A 3780-nucleotide genomic window follows, 5' to 3' on the forward strand; every position below is an offset into this window, starting at 1 on the left:
ACAACCACAAAAATGCTATCGCGTCCCTTCTTGGTCCTAGGCAATCCTAACACAAAATCCATTGAAATATTTTCCCAAGGAATAGTAGGAACAGGGAGAGGTATATACAAACCATGTGGATTTAAGCGTGACTTAGCCTTTTGACATGTAATGCAGTGAGCAACGAACCTCTCCACGTCTCTTTGCATCTTTGGCCAAAAGAAATTACCAGCAAGGATGTCCTCCATCTTCTTTGCACCAAAATATCCCATCAAACCACCTCCATGCGCTTCCTGCAACAACTACAAGCGAACAGAGCTAGCTGGAATGCATAGCTTGGGCCACAAATAATGCTGCCATGTTTCTAAAGTTCACACAAGAGCATACAATTCCTTATCATAAGTAGATTAATTCAGAACAGGCCCACTCAACTTTTCACTAAAATATGCAACAAGTTTTCCTTCTTGTAGCAAAACACCACTCAATCCAATACCACTATCATCACATTCAAGTTCAAAAGTCTTATTAAAATCGGGAAGTTGGAGGAGAGGTGCATGGGTCAACTTATGGTACTCCCTTCTTTGTAAACTCATTCAATGGTGCAGCAATGGTGCTGAAATCCTGCACAAAGCGGCGATAGAACCCCATGAGTCCTAAAAAGCTTCGCACCAGTGAGACCGTTTTAGGAGTCGGCCAACTCTGAATTGCCTCTACCTTGTCTTAATCAACCTCAATCCCCTGCGGAGTTACAACATAGCCAAGAAAAGAAACTCAATTTGTGCAAAAGGTGCAGTTCTTAAGGTTACCAAATAAACGTGCATCAGAAAGAGCATTAAAAACATCACGCAAATGATCAAGATTGTCGGCGATATGGGCCCGGGGGTACCTGCGCTGAGGGGAAGGAATCATCTAACGCCATGATCCATCTAATGGTAATGTTATTAATAGCTCTACAATCAACACACATACTCCGTGATCCATCTTTCTTTCGTACCAAAATCACCGGAACCGCACATGGACTAAGAGACTCGCATACGTACCCTTTATCAAGAAATTCCTGAACTTGATGTTGAATCTCTTTGGTTTCCTCAGGGTTGGTTCGGTATGGCGCACGGTTGGGTAGGGAAGCACCTGGGATCAAGTCGATTTGATGCTCAATTCCACGCACCGATGGCAGCCCCGGTGGTACTTCCTTTAGAAACACATCAGAGTACTCCTACAAAATGTTAGCAACAGCAGGGGGCAAACAATGCTGCATATCATGAAGTGAAATCAAAGCATCTTTTCATACTAAAGCATAGGCGGCCGAAGGTGATGCAATCAATTCATTAATATCCGATTTAGTACCAAGTAAGCATTTGGTTTTCAAATTGATTTTCTCATAATTCTTTCCATCAGATTGGGCATTTTTATCACTCCCAGATTTGGATTTGGCAGCCTTAGCAACATCATCACACAAAAAATCTTCAGGAGACATGGGATGCAACACAATTTTCTTACCATGGTACATAAAAGAGTACTGGTTTGACCTACCATGTTGCATAAAATCCCTACCAAATTGCCAACGTCTACCTAACAGAATATTACATGCTTGCATGGACACAACATCACATTCAACAACATCACGGTAATTTCCAATTGCAAAATTAACGTGCACCAGTTTTGTTACCTTGGCCTTGCCACTGTTGTTCAGCCTTTGGATGTAGTATGGATGTGGGTGCGGTTTGGTGCTAAGTGCAAGCTTCTCCACCATCTCGCTGCTAGCCAAGTTGTTGCAGCTACCTCCATCAATGATCATGCGGCAAGAACGCTCTTTGATGACACACTTTGTTCGGAACAACGTGTGTCGCTGATTTTGCTCCACCTTCTCCATTTGTGCGCTGAGGACACGCTGTACAATGAGGCTCTCATAGCGATCCGTATCTTCAGCCCCAATATGCTCTTCAAGTGGCTCATTATCTGCATGGTTAGCCGCAAGCAAAGCAAGTGTATCCTCATCGAAATCACTAGCAGAGTAGTACTCACCATCATTTTTTACTACCAAAACTCGTTTGCTAGGGCAGTCACGCTGCACATGCCCAAAGACCTCTCAACAGTGGCACTGAACATCTCTTGTTCTGCCCGTGGATGCCATTGAAGAAGCATTTGCTGCTAGCTAAGTAGTCTTTGTCGCTGAGTTAACAGCAGGGCCACGTGACTTGTCACTGGATGGAGGAGGTGCTGCTCGACTGGATGTGGGTGTGGAAGATGGGGAAGTAGTATGACCGGTCGGAGGAGTGGTGCGTGTCTACCATGATGTAGTTTTGCCTGCAGAAAAATTAGCCTTGGCACTAGCACATCGTCCTTGCACTTCCCTTTCAGCCTTACAAGCAAGATGAATCAATCGGGTCATATTAGTGTAATATTTGTAGTCTACGATGTCATAAATCTCGTGGTTTAAACCACCCAAAAATCTAGCCATACCAGCATCCTGAGTTTCCTCTAAATTACAACGAAGCAAGCCCATTTGTAACTCCTGATAATATTCCTCTACACTTTTTGTACCCTGTCTCAATTGCTGCAACCTATTCAGCAAGTCACGTGCATAGTAAGAAGGAACAAATCTAGCCCGCATGACCCGTTTCAAAGCATCCTAAGTTTGTAGCATGTTATTAGGATTTTTCTTGACATGTTCTATCCACCAAACCGAAGCAAAATCAGTGAACTCACTAGTAGCAGCTCTAACTCTAGTGTTCTCAGGAAATTCATGGCATGCAAACTTTTGGTCAACAACAATCTCCCAAGAAAGGTACGCATCAGGATCATATTTTCCATCAAAAGGAGGTATCTTAAATTTAATTTTAGAAAAAGCATCATCATTGTTGCGTACCTCGCGTCGGCGGTGACCACCCATACCTCGACGATTGTTGCGTAGCCGTCGATGATCACGAGCATCTTGATCATCTTGTTCAATGTCAGCAATATATTCATCCTCCAAATTATCCTCGACATACTCACCGTCAATGTCATCTTCATTACGCCCACCATTGCCTCTGGCATTGAGAGCATCAAAATGGCTCACAAGAGCAGCAAGGCTAGTGTCAATGCGGGCGACTGATGTCTCCAACCCTGTAAGCTTGGTGTTGGTGGTGATCTGCGTGGACTCCAATTGTCCAATCTTCTCGTTTGTCACCTAAAAATCTGCATCAAGTCCTTTTGTGTGCTGCTTCACTTGCCTTGTAAAATATTGTATGATGCCTTTGGTGCTTGGGGAATGAGATGCACCCTCCTCGTCTATATCCTCTGGACCTGCCATGGTTTACAAAACAAGGACAACAAAACAACAGAGGATGTAATATAAGCCCTACAACTATTGGGATGTAGATTTTGCAAGACGCTCACTCTCAGTTTACTCGCAGCCTATCTCACAAGCTCTTACCAGTTCTTACCTTGCCCACGGGAGGGGACGGCAACCCACAAGTCAGCAACCGTGGAACGAGGTGTATCGGTGCTGTAGCAACAAGACCTGTCAAGTTGTAGTCAAGTTTGTGGTGGAGCTGTCGGTGGGCTAAAAGCAATGCTCAAGAGAAAACTAGAAACCATGTTAGCCAAAGCAAGTTGAATAATCACTCAAGGGTATAGTGTACAGTGCTGTTCCTAGGCTAGTCGAAGTAGAGACGCGAGCCTAACCACAAAGGACGCCACAAAACACAAACCCAAATAGCAACGATAACAAGAAAATGGTGGTGATAACAGGGAACGGTGGAAGGTGGTGACAAAGGGGAATGGTGGGATGTGCTCACGAGTCGGCTCCTTTTTCTT

The 3780-nt window shown here is 44.3% G+C and overlaps 1 protein-coding gene across 1 annotated transcript; it reads right to left on the bottom strand.

Moving 5' to 3' along the window:
• Positions 1-340: 340 nt before the first annotated feature.
• On the bottom strand, positions 341-3484 carry LOC136351802 (uncharacterized). The gene is made up of 5 exons (XM_066304159.1): positions 3408-3484; positions 1649-3267; positions 1020-1171; positions 866-929; positions 341-717 (listed from the first exon to the last, which is right to left on the bottom strand). Exons 2-5 carry the CDS (start codon positions 1850-1852, stop codon positions 700-702), a joined length of 438 nt encoding a protein of 145 aa, XP_066160256.1. The 5' UTR covers positions 1853-3267; positions 3408-3484; the 3' UTR covers positions 341-699.
• Positions 3485-3780: the final 296 nt, after the last annotated feature.

Source organism: Oryza sativa, chromosome 9 (genome assembly GCF_034140825.1).
Source record: "Oryza sativa Japonica Group chromosome 9, ASM3414082v1".
NCBI lineage: Eukaryota > Viridiplantae > Streptophyta > Magnoliopsida > Poales > Poaceae > Oryza > Oryza sativa.

Coding starts and splice junctions, on each gene's coding strand:
- LOC136351802 (XM_066304159.1), bottom strand. CDS start 1,852: ATGGAGAAGGTGGAGCAAAATCAGCGACACACGTTGTTCCGAACAAAG. Junction 1,172..1,648: donor ACAACAGTGGCAAGGCCAAG/GTAACAAAACTG, acceptor GTGTTTCTAAAG/GAAGTACCACCGGGGCTGCC. Junction 930..1,019: donor CAGGAATTTCTTGATAAAGG/GTACGTATGCGA, acceptor TGTTGATTGTAG/AGCTATTAATAACATTACCA.